General features: G+C 46.0%; 1 protein-coding gene and 1 long non-coding RNA gene across 2 annotated transcripts; one reads left to right on the forward strand and one right to left on the reverse strand.

Annotated features, from left to right (window-relative positions):
• The first annotated feature begins 7,785 nt into the window (after positions 1 to 7,785).
• Positions 7,786 to 17,585, forward strand: LOC136758645 (LIM domain transcription factor LMO4.1). The gene is made up of 5 exons (XM_066713196.1): positions 7,786 to 8,345; positions 14,489 to 14,731; positions 16,210 to 16,306; positions 16,449 to 16,592; positions 16,709 to 17,585. Exons 2-5 carry the CDS (start codon positions 14,496 to 14,498, stop codon positions 16,715 to 16,717), a joined length of 486 nt encoding a protein of 161 aa, XP_066569293.1. The 5' UTR covers positions 7,786 to 8,345; positions 14,489 to 14,495; the 3' UTR covers positions 16,718 to 17,585.
• Positions 9,374 to 10,549, reverse strand: LOC136758646 (uncharacterized). Its single transcript, XR_010819982.1, has 2 exons — positions 10,351 to 10,549; positions 9,374 to 9,992 (listed from the first exon to the last, which is right to left on the reverse strand). It is a non-coding gene; the product is annotated as an uncharacterized LOC136758646 (long non-coding RNA).
• Positions 17,586 to 22,466: the final 4,881 nt, after the last annotated feature.

Below are 22,466 nucleotides of genomic sequence, written 5' to 3' on the forward strand. Positions count from 1 at the left end.
TCTTGCCCCCCTAGTCATTTCAGATGCCCCCTGCCGAGTTCATCATTCTGCCAGGACCCCCAGGGCCCAGTATGGTTGAGTCTGGGTTTGCAGTGTGATTATGTGAGTATGTGATTGTGTAATTGTGTGTGTGAGAGTGTGAGTGAGTGAGTGAGTGAGTGAGTCCCGGGACTGGAGGAGCTGTGGCTGTTCATTACCCACTCTTGGCAGTAGCTGCCATGCACTCCTGATGCATTAATGCGTGAATAAAGCCGCAGTATCACCGCTGTGTCTCACACAAGTCCTCTGAGTGCATGTTAAAGCCCCTAACCCCCAACCCTAATCCCACACCCCTGACCCCTGACCTTAACTGTAATACATGCAGCCAACCTCAGAGGTAGTGAATAAGACATACAGGAGTTATTCCTGTGGTAACCACACATTAAAACAACAGGAATTGGTGTCTGTGATTGTAAAGCTACTCATTAGATAAATGTACATCTTCCTCCTCCTCCTCCTCCTGTGCCTGGGCCCTAACAACTTCAATGATACAATTCCATTTAGGGAAATTAGCACAGAATATTTACAGTTTTAGTAGGTAGAGAAACATTGATTTCTGACTGATGCAGTTTCATTACAGTTGCTGTCTGATCTGTCCATACGAACTAAGAAGGGAAATCACTCTACTGCCCCTTAGTGGACATAAACCTGCACTACATGGTTAAAACAAACCTGACGGAATGCAACACAGCCGTCAACAAAGCTAGGGAATGCTGACCTCTACTGACCTACTTAGGTATTACTCTGAGAAAAAGGTACTCACCTTTTTTCTCTGTCAACACATTGTGTCATTTTACACAGAAGTCTGAAGTATAGTGGTGTTATTCAATGCCAGCCACATACATGCATATATGGATTAAAACAAAAAATGTGTCAGATATTCTATTAGTGTACCATATTCATTCCATTATAAAGTGCTTTGGTGATGTACTTTATAATAGTAGGTTAAACTGGAGATGAGCTGGGAGAGCAGGCTGCCACAGTATCAGTGATGCCATCTCATCAGATACGGGAGACATCAGCCAGGTGAGGTGTTTTGTATCTTCAGTTTCTGTGGTAACTTATCAGGACTTACACCAGCTGCTCTGGGGGCTGCAGCCATCTCTGTGCTCCTCTCCCCATGTCTCACCTCTAGATTCAAATTCTGCTCTTTTCCACCACCACCACCACCACCACCACCCCCCTCCCCCCTCTCCTGTTGTCCCTCCCTCTCTCTGTCTGGTTGTCCCTCTGTCTCTATTGCTCTCCCTTTATCTCAGTCCCCCGTGCCTCATTATCAATACTCCATCTCTGTCATACCCACCCTCACTCTCTCTCTCTCCCTCCCTCTCTGTCTCCCTTTCTCATTCAGCCTGTTGTGTCCCAGGTTGTGTGACGAAGTGTTGTGTCTGTGCTGTGCTGTTGTTGCTGTTCTGTGTTTCAGCTGTGCTGCCCCACACTACACCCAGAGTAGGTAAGACCCCTGCCCCACCCCTATCCTCCTGTCACCATCTCCTTCCTCCACCTCCTGTCTCTCTCTCTCTCTCTCACTATGCACTCAGATCCATCTCGGTTTTAAAAAGAAAGATGAGGTCGACTGCTGGTGTCACACAATAAATCTCACACAGGAACGTTTTCACTGCACAGAGGCTTGACTTTGCTGGGAGACTACAGACTGCTGTGAATTGCAGCTCTTGTTTGCTTGTTATTTGCAATCGTTTTTTGTTTTTATTAGGAAAGAAAAAGTGAAACTCTGGAGTTCTGGGTAATTTTGTGTTTAAAAGTTATTGTTTTACTTCACCCTCATTCTCCTTTGCCTCTCCTCTATCTCCATCTGTCCCTTTAATCATAATAATTATTATTATTCAACATTGTATTGATATATTTGTATTTTCATTTCCCCCACCTTCGCAGCAGCAGGCAGTGTTGAGCTGGGAGGCGATGCTGTGAGTCAGGAGAAGGAGCCGAAGGGTGAGTGAGTGAGTAGCTAAACAGAACCAGGAAACATCACATTTTATTCATTTTTATTCAAACTCCACTTAAGACTGGAGTTGTAAATTATATTTTATTGCTCCTTTGGTAAAACGTTTGTGGAAATGTGGATGTTTTGTGGGTATCTGTTCATGAATCAAGAAAGAAAGAAAGAACGAGTTTACTGATTTACCATGACTTTAGCTGAAGCAATGTGTCTCGCTGTGTGTAGGGTCAGTGGCAGGTGGAGTCGGGCTGGGTGATGGGATGCACTTGGACTCGAAACGTGACCGTGAGTACGGACAAGCTGTTTGACTTAAATCTCAAGGGTGTGTCCTGCTGTTTCAAACAGATCCACATGAAAAAACAACTTACAGTGATAAGCTTAAATTCTAGATATTAGTATTATTTGTTGCACATTATAATTGTAGAATATATAACTATAGTACTGTGTAGTGTAAGCATAATAATATACCTGGAGTACTAATAAAAGGTAAACTCGTCATCATCATCATCATGTGAGTAATACTGTGACAGTTCCCAATAGCAGCACTGTACTTTATACGGTTTCAATGCAAATGCATTATAATCAGGACACTGCATTTTGTATTATATTTAAAAAAATCTTGCAAACGCCTGTGTTTGACCTTCCTTTTAACACCCCCGCAGGTCTGTGGAAATACATGAGAAAAGGCCTGTAGAGCGTCTCGCTGAGGTCTGCTGGAGAGCCGGGGCTCCCTCAGCTGGTCACCAACGGAACTACACATAGGCCACGTCCTGGAATGTATTAACATTGAAGATAATCTTTCAATTTTTTAAGGTATTGAGTAACTTCCCTGAAAAATACAACCGTTATCTCCCCATTACCTGGTGTACTCTATTGACTTTGCATGTATTGAGGTGCTCCAGTGCAAATCCTCCACATGAATACTCAAAACTAAGGGGAGACTGTAATGTGTACGCCTGGCCAGCACGTCTTTGTGTGACATGACTGGACTCATACTGCAATTGATACAATGTATTTACTGGAATACAAACCCTCATAACAGGGCACCCCCCCACCCCCCCCCCCACACACACACACACACACACACACACACCATCTCTCTCTCTCTCTCTTCCCTCCACCTGCTCTTCCTCCCCCCTTCCCCTTCCCCTATAAATAATAATTAATTGACTCATTCTTCTTTCCCACTGCTTTTCTCTTTATCATTCTCTCACACTTTCTTTCTCGCATACTCAGTTCTTTCCTTACTGCCTTACTATCGCCTTACTACCCCCCCCCCTCCAGACCCCCACCACAAGTATCAGTATCACTGTAACAATGATTTGTGGATAGATAGCAGACCCCCCCCCCCCCCATCTCATGTCACTCTCAGGATTGGTGAGAGTGTCTCTTTTCAAAAGGAAGCCAGTTCTGATCTCTCCTGGGGGGCAAAGAGGGAGGGGGGTGTTGCTGTTTGATGCTTTTGTATACAGAGGATTTATATAAGACAACTCTGTCTTCTCCTTCATCTGAAGCCACTGCATTGTTCTCGCTGAGAATACACTCTGCCTGGTTTGAAAAAAGGGGGGGTCCACTATACACCCACCCTCCCAACTTGAACTAATTCACACCAAAGTGATTTAACATTTCAGAATCAGGTGACAAATCATCAGCTAATACTATACATTTCATACATGAGCAATAAATACATATTTAAATACATAAATGACAGAAGTGCATGTTGTCGCCGTCTCCATTACATTCTAGGGGGTTCACACACTGAATATTAGGACGTGTATCTTTCTGTGTATCAATGTATCTATCCGTCTCTGTCTACTGTATAAGCAGCAGCATTGAACTGTGTCCGCACAAAAAACATCCCTGTTGTAGCTCCGCTATTTTCCACAAGGTGTCGATCTAAATGCAGAATTTGTCAGATGTTAAACATAGTCAATAAAACGACACATTTGCTACCGGGAAAGTTATTAATATTGTTGCTTAAGGTGATCAGAACACATGCACATAATTCCGAGCTCAACAGCATCATTGCTGTATTATTAGTAGTAATAGTTGGTGGAGGAAATGGTCAATTTAATCTATTCATTGGTTTAGTTTTCATTATTTGATCATCAGCACTGCACCGTCGCTATTGTTAGCAATTACTGGTCTACGAGGAGAGTCGAGGGAGGTGCGGGTCCTCGGTGGGTATGTCGCGCATGAAAAGGGAAAGTCCACATCGATGTTCCCATGAATGGCTGATGGGGGTGGGCTGGAGGGGTGCACTGGAGGGGGGGCGTCTGGAGAGTGACCTGTGTACCCCGCGCGCTCATGATGATGTTAAGTGCCTGCTAATTGACAGAGGCCGGGCCGGTGAATGATATGCATGTCTATGCGGGCTCTGCGGCCGCACAAAGATCCTGGCACTCCCGGCGGCCCGGGTGACGTGGGCCTGAAAGGAGCTCCAACGCCCGCTTTGTGCCGCCCTTTGTCCCGCTCGGCGTTTGAAGTCGCTTTGTCATGCTAAAGACGCGATTCCGGCGCTGCTCTGAATGCAGTTTCCTAGTCTTGCGGCTCCGTTGCCCCAACCATCCCCGCTAGCCGGGCCTGCTGCATATTTATCACGCATTTAAGGGTTTCTTAGTGTCAACAAGTCTCCGCACACAGCCGCCCATCGCCCTTTCACGGCCCCTTTCAGAGTCCAAACCAGATTAAAACATAAAATGAATGATGCGCGCAGGCTGGGAATGGAGCTGGCAGACACACACACTCACTCACTAGAGGGCCGCAGTGACGGGGTTAAAAGATTTGACTCCACTGGCGCAAGAAGAGGAAGTGGATGTCTGACTGTTACACAACGCGCTGTCTGTTCTTTCCCCCCATTGTGTCCATTTCTGCCGGTTCGGTTTCGTCCTCTGGTTGTTTGTGGTTCAATATAATAGACACAAAACGGTCACCAGCCCGCTTTATTTAACCGTCTAAACATATCAGTACCAGGAAAAAGGCCCGTAACTGACAAAGATGCCACGCCATTACACGACACATATATCAAACGAAAGAGAGAAACAACTGGAAACACGTTCACAACTTGTTCCGATCCGAGCGGAGGAGTGTGACCGGTTGGGCTGTGTTTTAGTGTGGTGCAGGTTGCCCACCTGTGTGTGTGTGTGTGCGTGTGTGCGTGTGCGTGTGCGTGTGCGTGTGTGTGTGTGCGTGTGTGCGTGTGCGTGTGCGTGTGTGTGCGTGTGCGTGTGCGTGTGCGTGTGCGTGTGTGTGTGTGTGTGTGTGCGTGTGCGTGTGCGTGTGCGTGTGCGTGTGCGTGTGCGTGTGTGTGTGTGTGTGTGTGTGCGCGGCGGCCTCACCTGTACGGCGGGTCCAACTCGCACACTGACCCGGATGTCGAGCCGCCCGCGCGCCCGGGGTTTGCCGTTCCAGCGCACGTGCCGGCGGCGCTGCGCGAGGGAGGGCTATAAATAACCGAGCAATTAAAGGCGACGACGAGCCTGCGCACCGGGCTCGCTGGCAAATCCGTCTAAATGTCACTCTGTGGTTACGGAAAGTATTTCCCTCTTAAACGCAGTAATTCTAACTCTCCTTTGCGCCCCCTCTCTCTCGCTCTCTCGCTCTCTCTCTCCTTGTTCGATTGCGGCTAAGTTTATAGTTTGTTCAATTCCCTCGTGTGTCTAATTTTGTACAAAATGGACATGTAAAATAGGTGCTAAGATTAAGCAGTATAGATGATATATTATTAATTTGAGCTTTTTCCTCCTCACAATAATTGTACACTCTTGCGCGTCCAGTGTGTATATGCAAATGCAGAAATAGGAGGCTTAATGGGTTTTGTCTGTTTTTATTAAGCTAAAAATACCACTTTGCAAAACACGGTGTAGGTTTTACTGAACGCAATGAACACATCTGTCTACATGTTTTAGGGGGTTGTTGTTTCCCCCCGAATGGGTTTAAATCTGCTGTAACAGACCTAGTTAAGTTCATTTAAAACATAAAATAAACTTCTATTTAATTGATGTATCTGTTTGTGTATTTTAGTCTTATGTAGCCTATACAATGAGTCACCCGCCGATTAGTCAGCTGTTGTTGTTAATGAAACACAGATGCATGATGTTGGGGTTGTGTTACAGGTAGTGTGCGTGATATTTTCTGTTAGAGTTGCATGTGTTTGAGAGGTAATCTGTCAATCTGAGAGTGTGTGTATCAGTGAGAGAGAGACAGAGTAAATCAGAGTAGTGCATGTGTTCGTATGTGCTTGTGTTGTGTGCTTGTGTGTGCTTAGTTGAGTGTATTAGTCTGCGTTAGTGCCTCTGTGTGACTCGATGTTAACGTGAACGTGTGTCATCTTAAGAGTATGTGTGTATGTGTGTGTGAGAGAGAGGTTGTGACTGTGTTAAGTGTGTGTCGGTTTGAGGGTGTGTATGTATGTGTGCGTTGGTGCGAGAGAAAGTGTATGTGTGACTGTGTTAAAGTGAGTGTGTGTTACTTGGAGCGAGAGGGAGTGTGTGTGTGTGTGTGTATGTGTGTGTGTGTGTGTGTGAGAGAGAGAGAGAGAGAGAGAGAGAGAGAGAGGGGGGGGGGCAGAATAAATGAGACAGAGAGAGCGGTGCTGAGTGGCAGCGTGGTTGCAGATGAGATTGTACCCGAATCCACAGACGCGGTATTTGGCTCTCGAGCCCGTCCAGATGTTCTGGTCTCTTGTCGGAGCGCACGCCGCATACCAACACTCTCCCAGACAGAGCAGCTCTGCAACATCCACAAAGCCTGAATCTCAGCCTCCCACTGCTTCTTCTTCTTCCTCTTCTTCTTCATGTTGCATGCCGTACTATTTAGGCCTATGGTGCGCGAACGGATTTGCAAACATTATATTCAGCCATGTAAGTAGAAGAAGAAAGAAAAAACGAGACCAAAAATGCAACAACAACAAAGTCACTTTTAAATGTCATTCTGTTGTACTGCTGTGGTGTTCTGATGTCTCCTAGAACGAGATGCACCCCCCCCCCCCAACAACTTCAACCCCCTTGATTGAGAGTATGAAGTTCTTCTTCAGTTGTGTATCTGACTACAATAGATATGTCTGTATGTTGTGCAGAAATTCAGAGCTTAACGGGGCGTCCCAAGGGTTCTCCTATGTAGGCTGTAAGCGTTGCCTGTGCAGAAACGCCTATTATATGAGGGGAGGGGGGTAACAGAACGATGGGGATTTTCCCCCCCAGTGCATTACGTCACCTAATACTTCCACAGAACATTCCAACGACGAGAGTTCAAGTTCACCGTGGGATTCATTATTCTGCCCAACTTGGTTGTAGCGATTATTGTATCGTTTAACAAAGCAGCCACTGTTATATGATTCGAATGTGTTCATCTATAATCTTCCCGTCTTGTCTCTTGGCCCAGACTACCCGGTGTGTTGTCTGTGTTCATTTTGGACTAACAGTAGATAGGACTGCATTCAAACAGTTCCAAGCACAACATGCCAAAAAGTAGCGCTTAGGACTGTTAATAGTAATGTGATCTTGACGAGGGGTGCAATCCTGCAGTAGTATATTTAAAAAAATAAAGATATATATATATATGTAGCGGGACGGGGATGGACGGAGTGTTGTCAATCATTACGCCTGACAGGGTGCGCTCCTGGCGGCGGTGATTACGGCCCGGCTAATGAGGGCACGAGCGGGCAGAGAGCTCTTTAAACAGACATCCATCATCCTGTCAGGGCCCCGCCCCGCCCCTCGCTCCTCAATGGCTGCGGGGGCTGCCCCTCCTGACGTCACAAAGGAGGCTTTTAAAGCCCCGCTCGCCGTGTGTGCGCGCCGGAGTGAGAGTCTCTCCCGGGAAGCGGCGCGGAGGAGCTCGGCGACACGCACGGATATTGTACCGTCACAAGAGTGCAGGAAGGGGACTCGGCGCGCAAGCTCACACACACACACAGACACGTTCAATTAGGCGACACTGCAGAAGTGGGTTTCCTTTTCTCTGATTTTTTTTTATTTGATCTGTGAGTCCATTATTATTTAGTTTCTGTACTTCAAGAAGACAGCGACTCGCCACAGCCAGAAAGTGAAGTCGGTTGCAGACTTGTCTTGCCTGTACAGTGGGAAACCACGACGTCTGATTTTAAATTTTTTTCGGGGGGAGGAGAGGAGGAGGAGGAGGAGGAGGGAACAGAAGAGAAAGTTTTCGAGCGGACCACCTCTCTTTAAAGGCGTCGCTACTGAGAAGTATTATTGAACAACCAACCGATCGATTGATCAATCAATCAATCAATCAATCAAGACCCCCTCTCGGGACGGTACTGGATTTGGGTTTACACTGCCTCCCCGTGACTGCCAGTCTCGCACTCTCTTGCTCGCTCTCCTGTTAGGTGAGTTTCTCGTCTCTCCCTCTCTCCCCCTCATGTGAGGTGTGTATAATTAACAAAGCAAACCAGGGTAAGTCTCGTCTGTGAGGAGAGCTGCACGGTCCAATGGGGGTACATCTAAGTTTGGCTTACAAGTACATCTACAACGTGCTTTAATATAAACTGAATGATGCATAAAAAGGCAAATGAAATGGCATATTAATAATTACAATTTCCCCATGTGAAACGGCCTGGTATAAAGTTATCGTGCTGTCATTGTCAAGTCTCTCCAGCGGTGTTACTCGTGTCCGCTGGGACAAGACTAGTAACAGGACAGCAGTGTCCCGCAGCTGTGCAGTCTGGAGCCGCAGCGGCTGCGCTCCCCGACGTTCGCGAACGGGTAGAATATTAAAAGTATAATAAGAAGAATGACGAGAAGAACGAAGCAGGCAGGGAGAAAGAGACTGGAACAGAGATGACCCCTTTCCAACCATACAAACACACACGCAAAGATATGCATAGTCTATTTTCTCTTCAAATACAACTCTCTCTCTCTCTCTCTCTCTCTCTCTCTCTCTCTCGCACACACATACTGGTCGGGGTCAGCCGAAGAGGCGAGCGGCCCCGCGTTAATTAAAAAGAAAGAAAAGAGTTGTTCTAATGAAGCCGCGAGGCACTTATAGTCCCCGAGCGCATTATTAGGAGAGAAGGATATATTGCTAATCTACCATGGTGCCAGGCGGTCTGCCCGGTGCTCAATGTGGCGTTGGCATTTTTTTTTATAGTGGCTGTTAGAATACAGTCAGGGTAATTTATTTTAATTACAACCCCCCCCTCTCCACCACCACCACCACCTCCGCTACATATAATTTGCCCCGTAATCCTTGCTCTTATGCCCTTAGTTTAAAATTGGACCAAAGTAGAAGGCTGGGCAAAGTGAGCTCGAGTCTAACTTCGCCTGCTGGCTGACTCCGGCACGCTGATCGTACCGCAGTGTGGTGAATACAGCCCATCCTGTGTTGTGTGCTATTGTTTTTAATGTATGAGTGCAATTAAGGACGGCAGTTTTTTATTTTATTTTAATAATTTAGAGAGACACAGCAGGCCGTTCACAAAGTGACATCAAACGGTAATATCTACCCTTTTTGATATTTCGATGCCCTGGTTTTAAGACTCTCCTTGTGAAGGAATATGTACTATTACTTCTACAATTCTTAAATCTAACTTTAATTTTTTTGCATTTATAAACCCTCCATACATAATTCTGTTTGATAACTCAGTGTTGGAATTTAGATTCAATGGGATTCGGATCTAAGGCTAGTTTATAGAACTGGTCACCACACAGGCCGCTATAGTGTCTAAACGCAATCTGCTTTGACTACATTTAAATGTAGGATGATGATGATAACTAACTTATTGTCTTCTTCGGGGGAGTGTCCGGCTTTCAGCCCCCCCCGCCCCCTCAACTGTTCTCGTCATAAATCCACAAATAAACAGCTTTTTTTAAACACGGCCGTTTTTGAACTAAATCCCCCGACGAGCCGCGTCTTCAGTCTGCTGCCTGCAGGGTGGGTTGCTGTCTGTTTTCGCTGGCGGTGCTTCTGCGGGGTGGGTACATTTCCCTACCCGAGTGCCCCTTCGTGCTCCTGTTGTGTTCTCCAGAGTGAAGGCCTGTAGATAGCAACACATTGCTATTCACAACTCAATGCTTTTTTGTGTATTTGCGAACTCACACACACAATGGAAAAAAACCACTAGTATTGGACTACCCTATATATATATATATATATATATATATATATGTTACTGCTAATAATATGTTTATCTCAAGTCTAATCTGTGTCAATAAAAAAAAATCTGGTGCCCGTGTAAAAGGGGGACAATCTAGTTTTTGTGTTTAAATCTCAAAAGACAGTAACACCAAGTGCTTCACACCCGCTAGTGACCCTGTTTCCGTGGTGCGCACACGGACAACAAAACGCATTGATTGCTCTGTGGCTGAAGCTTGATATCAACGCAACAAACTTACAGCCACTGCTTGGACCAAAAAACACCAACTGCGGAGATGTTGACTGGTCCTTCAGATTGGAAAGTGAAGAGAAGATCCGTAAAAAGTCAGTTAGATTTCTGGTGCAGCCAAGAAGACGAATTCATACATAATTTGAACAAACTAACTACAATGCAAGTAGATTTCACTCGGTGCAGTGTCTGCGCTGCATGGCTGGGATCGGAAACCGGATATAACTCCCTATGCAGAACAGCCTAGTCCACGTCCGGTTTTACTGCACCTGTGTGTGTGTGTGTGTGTGTGTGTGTGTGTGTGTGTGTGACGCGCTACTGAGTATTACTCCACCAACTTTTGTGTATACAAGTGCATGCAAAAAGGGTGACTACCATGAAATGCCAAATATCTTACCTTCGCTTCCTTTCCAAAAGTATGCACCTATTATTATGATAAACCCTGGACAACTCACACTGCTATGGAATAGCACGGAATAATCCACAGAGGTACAGCAAGAGAGTGAGGAAGAGAGAATTGGTGGAGGAAGATTTTATTAAAAAAACGAGATTATATAATGAAGTTGAATCAGATTTTGGGTGCAGTGGTACACCAGGGTACCTCATGTTTGTGTAAAGTTGAGTAAGTGCAGGCTGGGTTGATTCTAGCTCATCACCTGTGGCCTTGACAATAGGGACATGACCGAATAATAAAACTTTGGCCAAAATCTCTCCTGAGCCATTGTCTCTCCACTAGGGCCCACTGACACCTGTGCTACATATTCCCAGATTAAGGAAACAATGCACAGAGAATCTGCTGGACTATCAGCAGCTAAAACATTGCTTTGTGATTGGTTGGTGTTCGGGTTCCACCCAGTGACTTTGTGGTTTGTGTATCTGCTGTTGTATGTCCTGTGTACATCAGCCAGCATCTTGTGGAGTTTCTTTTGTAGTGGTCAGAGTCCAGATTGTTTGACTCATTTGATAGCATACAAACACTGAGCAGTATAATGCACCAAAAGTCTGTTCAAAACCTCACTCATTACATTTATGTGTGATCACAGAATCAGCCTTGAGCAGCACTTTTTAATTTACCCTCATGATTTAATGTTACATTTCTTACCATACAGCCTTATCCAGGGCTACTTAAAGTTGTTACAATATATCACATTATTTGTTTTACATACAATTACCAATTTCTACAGCTGGAGCAATCTAGGTAAAGGACCTTGCTCAAGGGTACAGAAGCAGTGCCCCCCACCTGGGACTGAACCTTGTACACATGACCCTCCACTACTATTACTATTAGTAGAAGTAGAAGAAGAAAATGAATTGAGTGCCTTTCATACTAAGAAGGGTCAGGGCACTTCACACAATAATATACTATCAACAAATAAAGTAAAACAAAAAATAAAAATGCACAAAACATAAGAGTTTACAAACGAGGAGGCCATTCGACCCATCGTGCTTGTTTGGTGTCCATTAGTAACTAAGTGATCCAAGGATCCTATCTAGTCTACTACACACTGTCTGTAGCATAGCTGCTGTAGTACACCTATATAGGGCCATGTGTCCCAGGTCCTGCAGCTCTCTGAGTGAGAGCTGTTATTGACCACCAAAAAGAGCTGCTGGGTCAAATCCAGTAGGTTTATTTTTTTCAGTACATACAGTTTAATAATACTAAACTAAACCTATGAAATCCTGTGAAGCCAGCATGGGAAACTGTATAAATAAATCGCTTTCGAAAGGAGTTCAGCTGCTTATCTTCAGAGGGGAACTGTGTTGATTTGGAAGCAGTGAAGGAAGATGGAAGTCGGGATGAAGGTTTTTTTCTCTCTCTCTCCTGTGTGTTCTGCAGCAGCCAGAGTGTTGTTTGGATCTCCGTCCTGACTGACGAGAATCTATTAATACTGTTAGTATTGTTGGAGGAGGATAGCGTGTTATCAGACCTGACAGCCTTCCAGCGCAGGAATATTGTTTTAAACAATCTGGATTGGCAGATAAGACCTGGTGAAGCAGCTCTGAAATTCCTGGGGAGCCGATCGGGATGTGTGTGTGTGTGTGTGTGTGTGTGTGTGTGTGTGTGTGTGTGTGTGTGTGTGTGAGAGAGAGGGTGTGTGTGTGATTGCGTGTGTGGTAAAACGGTAGCCTGAGCGCGTGTAAACGTACTTGTGTACGTGTAAGACTAGTGTGAGTTACTTTTCTGACCTTTTACAATTACCTGTCTAGTGTTCCTGCTGCAGTCTCTACTGAGCAAGTGACGGACTGCTGCGGCGCTCTCAACTGCTGGCATTATTTATTTTTTTTCCCTGGTTGTTTTTCTTAATGATGAGTATTCTGATTTCCTGCTCAGTGTGACTCAGGGCTGTGTTAAACCTGTCAGGCAGGGTATAGGAATGCTGCCTCATTAGTCTGCAGGATACTGCCCTTTGCATTGCAGTCAGTGGGGGTGGCCCCCCCTCATTGGATAACCGTTTGTCCAAGTCTTCTCAAATCTGGTCGATCTTCTGCATGGCCAGTCGGTAGAATCCATGCTAGCCAGTCCCCTGCAGCTGAAGAAGAAACTGTATAGCCTAATTTAATATAATCTATTTGACTGTAAACCATGATCTCTACAGTACAGGAATGCTTTTATAAATGGTGCACTTTAAAGCCACTCTCTGGGAGACGGAAGCCTGGGTGCACTACAGTACACTGCAGCCTGGTTCATGTGCCTCCCAACCGCCCCCTCCAAGTTCACTTTATTGCTCAAAATTTTTTGTTTTGTTTTTTGTTTAATTGTATTTTATTTGTGTGTGTGTTTTAGTACAAGGGAGATTGCTTCCTGCAACACTAACTGGCTCATTCCACCCCCAACTCCCCCTAGTAATCTGCAGTACAGGGTATCCTCTTTCTAATTGGAAACAGAGCAACCCTAGGAAACTGTGTGAGAGACAGAGAGAGAGAGAGGAGAGAGAGAAAGAAGCAGAGGGACAGTTATGGGGAGGTAGAGAGAGGCAAAGAAGGTGGTGGGGCAGAAGGTGAGAGAGACAGACTTAGGGAGCTGGATGGGAGACTGGGATATTCCGGCTGTCCGGAGCGTGGGAACACGGCACTGTGATGTGTGGAACTGGGGAGGGGGGACTTGCCTGTGGGCGTCAGGTGATCTTCCGGTGCCAGCTGTGACCCCGCTGACCTCCCTGTGACCCCTTAATCACACGCCTGCTGGCCGGAGCCCTTTGCTGACCTCTGAACTCCCTTTGGCCTCCACTTCCTGCAGCGCAACAGACCGGAGCAGGAAGTGGGAAACAGATGTAACCTTAGAGAGAAAGAGAGAGAGACACACACACTTGCTCTGTCTGTCTCTCTCTCTCTCACAAACACATACACACACTCACACTTCTCTCTCTCTCTGTCTTTGGTGACTGCCCTCAAACCCTCCCCGAGTTTGCTGATGTACACCAAGTAATTCTGTAGTGACTGGCATTAGCACAGGCTGGATTGCAAGCCTGGCCAAAGCCCAGAGCCAGGCTGCACTATTGTCATGGCAATCAATTTAATGTGTTAATTGATTAATTTGTAGTTTTAGTTGCAATCTGAGCTGGAAGAATGCACACCCCCCCCCTCACCCCACCAGTTACTGGTGTTACCTCTGATTAGTCCCAGCTGCCTGGCCCAGACCAGGCAGGGGGACAATGTTATCGGGCTAATGGCTACCTGCTGCCTTGGGGGAGAGACAAACACAGTATAGAACAAGCTGAAAATAGAAAATGTGACCTACAAATTAGGATATTTATTTAATTAATTATTTAGAGTTGGTTGGTTGGCACTCTGAACTGAAATCCTATGAACACTGTGCTGTGCGAGAGATAGTTTGCACATGCGTGTGTGTGTGAGAACTTGTTCCAGTGGAATGTCAGACTCTTTAAATACAGTTGATGGTTGATTTCTCTTGATACAGCTTTACCCCCCCTTTCCTCTTCCTCCTCCTCCAGTCTTTTTCCAATAAGACCCCAGAGTGATTCGTTAATTGCTGCAGCCTGTGTGCCTGTGATAAGGGCAGGGAGCTGTCCAGTGTTGTACATATACAGTGTGAGTGTGAGTTTTGTGTGGTGGGATGGTGGCGCACACTGACTTTTATTGACCATATTGACCTGTTATTGACCATTTCTCTGCCTCCCTCCCCCCAGGCTGGCCATGGTGAACCGCTCGGAGGCGGGGGCAGCGGTGGCGGTGGCGAGTGGGGGCTCGCCGCCCCGGGCGTGCGCAGGGTGCGGCGGGCGCATCGCGGACCGCTTCCTGCTGTACTCCATGGAGCGCTACTGGCACACGCGCTGCCTCAAGTGCTCCTGCTGCCAGGCCCAGCTGGGCGAGATCGGCACCTCCTGCTACAGCAAGGGAGGCATGATCCTCTGCAGGAATGACTACATCAGGTCAGAGGTCACGGGAGGTCGGTGGGGTGGAGGGAGCCCAGCCTCTGCACTAGGGGGGGAGATTGTGTGAGTGTGAGTGGTGCTCCTCCATATGTGCCCGTGAGAGTCTGCTACTTCAGCAGAGTTTGGGGTTGTGGCCCTGGGCCAGCGGCATATCTAAGCAAGTTTTGGATCATTGGGGTTAAACACTGCTTCGGAATGGTCTGGAACATTCTGGAAGCTCGGAGCACAGTAGCATTCCAGGAAGGAGAAAAGGGAGATGTGGGCAGGGGGTGGGAACACTGTAAGAATTGCTAAACTCGATAGAAACTGCAGTCCACAGGGCTGAGAGAGGGATTGAGGTTAAGCCAGAAGGAGGAGAGGATTCATTCATTTATTTGTTTATTTTAGTATGTAAGCATACATGTATGTATTTATTTGCATGCAGAATCCTGGCTTCACATAACCCATCAGTGCTGTTACACTCATCACAGCAGAAACACTGAGTAATAGACGCAGCCCTCTGACCCGTGTCTGCTGTGGAATGAGTGTGCGCAGTAGCTGGGCCTGCTTGGGGCTGCGTGCACATCTCCAACATGTGCCGGTGGTGTGTCTGCGGGTGGATGGTGTGTTCAGTCTGCATGACACAGTTAATCAGCAGGGCAGGCCTTCACTACCATATCGCACACCGCCGCCACTGGAGTCCGATGAAAGGACAAACATTAATTAGAGGGAACAGGATTCCTCTCTGGCGTCCCTTATTAAATTACTGTTTGAATTAAGATCAAAAATTCATTACCACACACAGCCAGAGCTGGGACAGTGATAGGGAGAGGGATAGGGAGAGGGATAGGGATAGGACACTGTCTCAGTGAAATGGCACAGTTTTTACAGTGCTGAAGTGACTGCAGTAAAGGGCCTTCCAGGAACACTGCTGAAAAGTTTTGTTAATCATCTTTCGCTTGTCTCACCTTGTTTTTATTTTTTTATTTTTTCATGCTAGTGTGTGTGCATATGCGTGTGTCTTTGTGTTGCTTGCATAGTTTTGTATTGCTTCCCCTTGCCTTGGCACTCCCCCCACCCCCACCCCCCACAGTGATGGAACGATGTCAAACTCTGAATTAACAAAATTCTTCCTTCATGTTGTCTTGATGACTGTTTTGCTCAGTTCCCATACTGGTCTACATGCAATTATAGATATAGACAGGGTAGTCTGTTGATAGGATAGTCCAAGACTAATGGAGGTCACCGAAACCAGCTTATAAAGGGTTAAGTTACAAACGTGATTTGGTTCTTCTGTCTCTTATGTCTCAGGTGAAACACCCTTCTTTAGCTGCATAGAACGATACAGTCCAGTAAGGACATTATTATTAATAATAATATTATTATTATTATTATTATTAATGTAAAAAGAGACAGATGTGTTGGGGGAGGGGGACATGGGTGCGAGGTGTCCAGTACCGAAGGGTGACCCCTGCTGTCCTCTGTGGTCTCTGCAGGCTGTTCGGACACAGCGGGGCTTGCAGCGCGTGTGGTCAGTCGATCCCGGCCAGCGAGATGGTGATGAGAGCGCAGGGCAACGTCTACCATCTCAAGGTCAGTGTTCCTCATCGTCTTCCTCTTCTTCCTTCCCTTCATGCGTCTCTGCATCTCTGTGTCCTTGAATCTGCACAGATGCGCACAGTGCCCCATCCCTCTAATATCCCTCTCTCCCTCTCTCTCTCTCCATCACTTGCAGTGTTTCACCTGCGCCACCTGCAGGAATCGACTAGTCCCGGGCGATCGCTTCCATTATATCAACGGCACCATATTCTGCGAGCACGACCGGCCCAGCGGTGCCCTGCTCTCCAGCCACCTGCCCCCGCTGATGCCCGACCAGAAGGTACACATCATTGTCTCACACACAACCTCACCCAGACAGCCTCTCTCTTGTCTCTCCTCTCTTCTCTCGAAGTTGTGAGAGAGTGTGTATTTATTGTTTCCCCCTCTGTTTTTCAGGTGTGTTGAAGAGGCTGGAGGACAATTGCTTCCTTGTGCCTTTCCCCTCCCCACACCCCCTATCCATCTCATGCTACCCCCCCGCCCCCTCCCATGGACTCTCCCTCAATATCTGAGAGAAACACAAGTGCCCAAGAAAAAACACATCTTTGGGGGTCCAAGATGGTCCGCCCCACCTCCCCTGCTCTCCCACGTCACGCATGCTTTCAGACGAGGAACCGGCTGTGTTATAGACGTCAACATAACCTGGTTAATAGAGTAGATGAGTGCAGCAGTTGGAATGAAAAGTGGTCAAACTGCAACCAACCCTGAACATTCTCCCAGATAAGCTTCATAATTTGTTTTATTCTTATTTCTCCCCCCTTTGGATTTTAAGCAGCAAGTTACCCTGACCATTTTGGGTTCTGGAACGTTCGACCTTTCAAAGTTTTCAACCCTTTTTCTTGTGTGCGCCTAGTCATGTAACTGGGAGCGCGGCGAGAACACGGAGGAGAATCCCAGAAGCCAGATGGGAACTCTGGGTACTGATGAGTGTTGTAACGGAGCACAGGCAAAGTGCAGCGGGAATCTCTCCTCCTCTACGGCGGCGCTGTTTTCCTCTCTGTGATCCTCTGACTGTGTAATGCTTTTTTGGAGTTCTCTGGTGGGAGTGGGAGTGGGGGTTGGGGTGGGATGGGGTAGGTGAGGGGACAGTTAAGGGGAAGGGGGGGAATGTGTAAATATTTTTCATAAAGTTATTGTGCATTCTATGGTTAAATTTTATTGTCTTGGTGTAGCATCCAGTTTCAGAGTGGATGTCAAATTGAAATGCTGTACAAAAACTGAGAAGTTACTTATTAAATAATGATGATAATAATAAAAATCTATTAAAAAATCACTGTTGTGTTCGAATTTGTTCTTTACACTGAAAAAATTAGTTTAAAGAATATATTTTGGTCAGAGGTAAATGCCGCGTACACAGAGAAGACTTATTAGAATACATGTTAATATTTTAATATTTCGTTTTGCGTGTGGTGTTAACTCCGATTCCCAACCTTCTGCAAATATTCCTGATTACCCAGAGGAACAGAGTTAAAAGTGTTGAGCTCTGACCATTACAGAGGCAATTAAATGTGAGCATCTCTTCTGTGGTGGCACAGGGGAAGGTGAACTTTGCTCCCATCCTGAGTCTAAATTTAATGAGGCTTAATCTGGGAGCCTGGCTAATTAAAAAGGAGTGTTTAATTTCTCTTCTGCAGAGACAAGGCCATCAACAGGCATTGTTTAGAGTGCAGCTTCAAAATAAATAAATATTAACCTCCCCCCCGTGGCCGTGACTGATTCGCTGCGGGGTCCTATGGGTGTGGTTCTGAGATTGGGATTTTGACTGGACTGGACTGGAATCCTCATGTGAGCCCCTGCTCTGTGCTGGAGTGTTTCAAGGTCCCAGTGCCTGTGTGTGTGTGTAATTGTGTATGTGTGTGTCACTCCTGGTTCCGGTTACACTTTTTTCTTTTTTAAACTCACTCCTGGGCAGCATTATCCTCCCCATACCCCATGTCAGGTGACAAAATGTGCATGACACTCTCCTCCCAACTGCTGAACCACTGCTCCTGCATGCCTTTGCTATCTCCATCTGCATAGATTTCATGTTGTAATTCCCTTTCCGTTTATATCTTTGTGTTTTTTTTTGTATCACTTCAGTCTTACTGTTGCCCTCAGGAATCTGCATTGAACTTCTAGCTTTAATCATGGAGCCCATTAAGACCTTGAGCACTGCCCGGTGTCTGCCAATGAAGCCCAGTGTGCCAGTAGCCCAGCGCTGAAAAATGGGCGAGGAATGCTGGTGTCCATGTTCCACGTATAGATTCCTGGGAGAGGGTGGCGGGGTGACTGTGCCAACTGCCAGCACCCCTGCATCCTGAGGCCTTGTCCGCTGTGAAAAGGTACTGCTCTGCCATGTGGACGTGCTGCCGTACCATCAATTATTTATTTCACGTTCATGATTAAAAAGCATCAGGCAAATTCATTAACGTATGCAAATGATGGTAATTGCAGTTATCTTCATATCTTGATAAGCAAAAAAAAAAAAAAAAGAAAATATCTCCACACTCTGAATCCCCCAGCTCCTTGCGAGTTACACTTTGCATTTAAACCAATCAAGCCTCATCTGCATATTGCTAATTAGCTGAACATATTCAGTTGCCAATTAGCAGGTCTCACAAATAGCTTCTCAGCGATGAGGCTCCTATCTTTTATCAGAAAGTTTGCAGGTATACAGATCTGTCGGCGGCTCCAGACGAAGAATAGCATTTCTTTGGGTGGGGGGGTTGTTTTTTTTATATTCATTAATTAATCAAATTAACACATGCAAATGAGTGTAATTGCATTGAGCTTCCTCGCCTCATGCTGTGTGAAAAAGAAGAAGAAGAAGAAGAAGAAGATGAAACAGAGGGATATTTTTACCAGCAGAAGTATAATCTAATTCCACACCTGAGCTCCTCTAACAGCTGACTGGGGCAGAAGTGCTTGGCTGAATTTCTGAACTGGCCTGGCTATGTGGTAACGTACCAGAATTTAAATATTATTAGTAATATTAGTAATATTATTAACTGGGTGCTACCCTTTTAACTAAGGTGACTTAATAAAAACTACAATTGCATTAAACATATTTACATATTTAAAACAATATTTTAACACAATGTAACACTAAGGAGAAAGCCTAACAACCTGGAAGAAACACCATCAATCTAAGGTAGCAAATCACACAGGGACGTGAACTACAGTGTGGAAATGCAATGCAAATGGCATGATCAAGTGGGTGCTGAATTGAAATCCTGGAGCACTGCACACTTATTGGGTTGTTTGGATGTCGAGCTCCGGTCCTGGTTTTCACTCAAGCCCAGAAACGAGCACATAACTGGCCCTGTTATTGACTTAACTGGGAAATATTCATTCAAATACTTAAAAGCTGAACACTGTGCTGAGAAGCCTGTCCCCAGTGCACGATCAGTTAATCAGTTCAGCATTCAGATTGTCTCTGTGACCTGGGCCAAAGGGGGTGGGGTCAAGATGGAAGGGGGCATGGCTATCGGGGGTGTACAGGGCCATAATGACCATGTAATAACACAGGCTTTGGGGGTTACAAAATAAACTCCAGATGGTGACGTCGAGAAAGGGCAGCTCTGAGCATGGTGGGGGAAAGAGAGTAAAAGGAAAGAGACAAAGGAAGAAAGAAAGAAAAAGAAAGAAAGACTGAACTGCTATGAACAAAGCAAGACGGGGAAAACAACAACAACAACAACAACAAAAAACACAGAAAAAAACAAAACGAGATCCCTAACCAATCAGAACGCTTTGAATAATTAAACTGATCAGCTTAATTAGCTCAATTAAGTTAATTTGACCACGGAACACGGCCATATGGCGAGAGGAAACAAAAGAGGGGAGAACTAATTAAAAGTAAAATAATGAGGGTTTTAATTAACTGGTTCCCCAGACGTCAGCACGCGGGGATCTGGAGCCCAGCGTTGTAATTAAAAAGTGCTGTAACTCTGGTAACATTTCTTCTTCTCTTTTTTTCTTTCCTTTTTTATTTTAATAACTGAGAGGGCTCCATCCATCTAATTAAATCTGTAAATGAATTAGCAACATTGAGGGTTCCTGGCATGACTTAACACCCCCTGCCCTCCCTCCACCCCTTTATAACTACCCTCCCTCCCTTCTCCCTCCCATGCCACCCAACCTCCTCCCCCCAACCAACCAACACACATACACACACACACACACACACACCTCTCACTCTCTGATTCCAGCAAGCTTGTGTCTCTAATGAAATTAATTAGTGCTGATCCGCTGTGCCAGGGCAAAAGCTGTTTGGCACCGATGCGCCCCCATATGGAATCTGTAAGGCTTACCACACATAGAGGGATGACAGGAAGGTGCAAAAGTACATGTGCATGTGTGCATGTGTGTGCCTTTATGTTAGCGTGTGCATGTGTGTGTGTGTGCGTGCGTGTCTGTGTGCTTGTGTATACGTGTGTGTTTGTGTGTGTGGAGGGGTCTCTGTTTTCATGGCTCTGGACAGCTTTGGTTGGTTTATTTTCCTCCCTCCTTCCCATTTCCTCTTCCTCTCTCTGTCTCTCTCTCTCTCACACACACACAAACACACACAGACACAAACACACGCTCGCACACCTACACACACACATGAACTCCTCCTTCCTGTATTCCCTCTGTGGGTGGTAACCCTTACAGATCCCATACAAAGGCCAGTTGAGCTGGTGCCGTCTTGCCTCCCTCCATCACCCCCCTCTTACACAAACAGCTTATTGGAGGTAGACCTGTTTCAGTGGCATGTGGCAAGTCAGGTGTGGACTACTCCACTCAGGACTGGGACTCTGCCGGCACACTTTGGACTGACTGGAACAAAGATTTCTTCCCCATGTGGAGCACTCATGTTTATAATATATGTTTATCTATTCATATTGTATTATAAATATATTACTCATATACGAAAACACACACATATATATATTTATTATATATGAGTTTCCATATGGGGTTTAAACATTTAGTTTATTTGATAGTATTGCCTGCCAGGAATGAGTCCAGCACCCAGCCCCAGTTCAAAGTAATTTATGCATTAGGGAGGGAGGGTTTGGGAGAGGAGGGGGTGTTATGTAGATCTGAATTGTTGAGGGAGGGCACCTGTCTAAACACAGCTCCTTATCCATGGCACAGGCAGTGCTGGTCCCAGGCAGCAGACCCCCCATCCCCTGAATTGCCAACACTGTTCCAATTGAGTTCAGTACGTCTCTCCGAAGGAATTGGGAAGATATTAGTAGGGGTGGCGGTTGGGGATCATTTGAGGCAGTTTTGAAGCCAAATTTTCCTATTGTCCCTTTCACATCCCCTCTTTCACCCTTTCTCTCCCAGACCTCGAACTCACACTCCCCCGTCTCACCCCCCCCACCGCCCATTTTCAAAAGGGAACACGTTTTTAATTAAAAAATACATTCGGATTGACAACAGAGTAATTTGCATATTAAATTAACAGCCACTTATGTTGGTGCAGAACGCACTGCAACGCAGCCAATTATACGTGAAGCCGAGCGAACATGTACTGGCGCTCTGATGTTGTTGTTTTTTTTATGTTTAATGGAGGGGAGGTGGGGAGGAGGAGAAGGTGGGGGGGTAGGGGAAGGGGAAAGAAGCAGTCTGTCAGGGAGAAGAGTTTAAAATCACATCAATCAGTCTGCACTGTCTGCTGCCTGTCCCACCTACATAGATGTACCTGTGTTGTGGGGTAACAATAAGACAATGCTGCACATAAGGCCACTCCACACGAGCTCCAGGGCGGAGTGCTGGTGACCCCGGCAGCATTCTGATTCTACTGTCAGACACAACAGCTCCCAACATACCAAACTTCCCGTTTTCATTATTAAAGGGCAGTTTTACTTACGTATTATGTGATCGGGGTGTCCTCAGACCAGACGAACCCCAGATGAGAAACATGTTCTCAAGTAACTCAAACACATATTCGTTGTCTTCATTCATTCATTTATACTTTATTATTTTCATGTGTTTTATGGCCCAGCGATGGACTGGTGTCCCGTCTTAGGTGTATTCCTGCCTTGCGCCCTATGCTTGCCGGGGATCATCTCCGGCTTCAGGATTAGCGGTTTCGATAATGGATGGATGGATGAATGTGTTTTATGTGTGTCCTGTGACAACTTGTAGCCCACACCTGGATAAGGGACAACTACAAAGAAATGAA

The sequence above is a fragment of the Amia ocellicauda genome, chromosome 9 (assembly GCF_036373705.1).
Source record: "Amia ocellicauda isolate fAmiCal2 chromosome 9, fAmiCal2.hap1, whole genome shotgun sequence".
In the NCBI taxonomy this organism is placed as follows: domain Eukaryota; kingdom Metazoa; phylum Chordata; class Actinopteri; order Amiiformes; family Amiidae; genus Amia; species Amia ocellicauda.

Bases quoted from the DNA above. Each gene is read 5' to 3' on its own strand.
- LOC136758645 (XM_066713196.1), top strand. From the start codon at position 14,496: ATGGTGAACCGCTCGGAGGCGGGGGCAGCGGTGGCGGTGGCGAGTGGG. The intron at 14,732-16,209 runs GTCAGAGGTCAC...TGGTCTCTGCAG, and splicing joins TGCAGGAATGACTACATCAG to GCTGTTCGGACACAGCGGGG. The intron at 16,307-16,448 runs GTCAGTGTTCCT...CATCACTTGCAG, and splicing joins GCAACGTCTACCATCTCAAG to TGTTTCACCTGCGCCACCTG.